General features: G+C 57.3%; 1 protein-coding gene across 1 annotated transcript in view; it reads left to right on the forward strand.

Annotated features, from left to right (window-relative positions):
- The first annotated feature begins 36 nt into the window (after window positions 1-36).
- The window catches only part of LOC108804287 (cytochrome P450 11B, mitochondrial-like), a 545-nt gene continuing 333 nt past the window's right edge, over window positions 37-248 (forward strand). The window contains exon 1 of the mRNA XM_018576016.1: window positions 37-215. Within this exon, the coding sequence (XP_018431518.1) occupies window positions 37-215 (179 nt within the window). The remainder of the gene's footprint in view (window positions 216-248) is intronic.

A 248-nucleotide genomic window follows, 5' to 3' on the forward strand; every position in this document is an offset into this window, starting at 1 on the left:
CCCATGTAATGTTCTCCGTGTAATGTTCTCCGTGTAATGTTTCTGTACCCGTGTTGCAGGGAGAAGCTGGGCACACACAGCAGTGTGAATATCATGCTTCCACAGGACGTGGCCAGACTCTTCCAGTCTGAGGGCGTGTTCCCGCGTAGGATGACCATAGAGGCGTGGTCCAAGCACAGAGAACTGCGCAACCACAAGCAAGGCGTGTTCCTTCTGTAAGTGTGACCCCCCCCCCCCCCCCCCCCGCG

Source organism: Nanorana parkeri, unplaced genomic scaffold (assembly GCF_000935625.1).
Source record: "Nanorana parkeri isolate BGI_ZX_2015 unplaced genomic scaffold, ASM93562v1 scaffold9977, whole genome shotgun sequence".
In the NCBI taxonomy this organism is placed as follows: Eukaryota; Metazoa; Chordata; class Amphibia; order Anura; family Dicroglossidae; genus Nanorana; species Nanorana parkeri.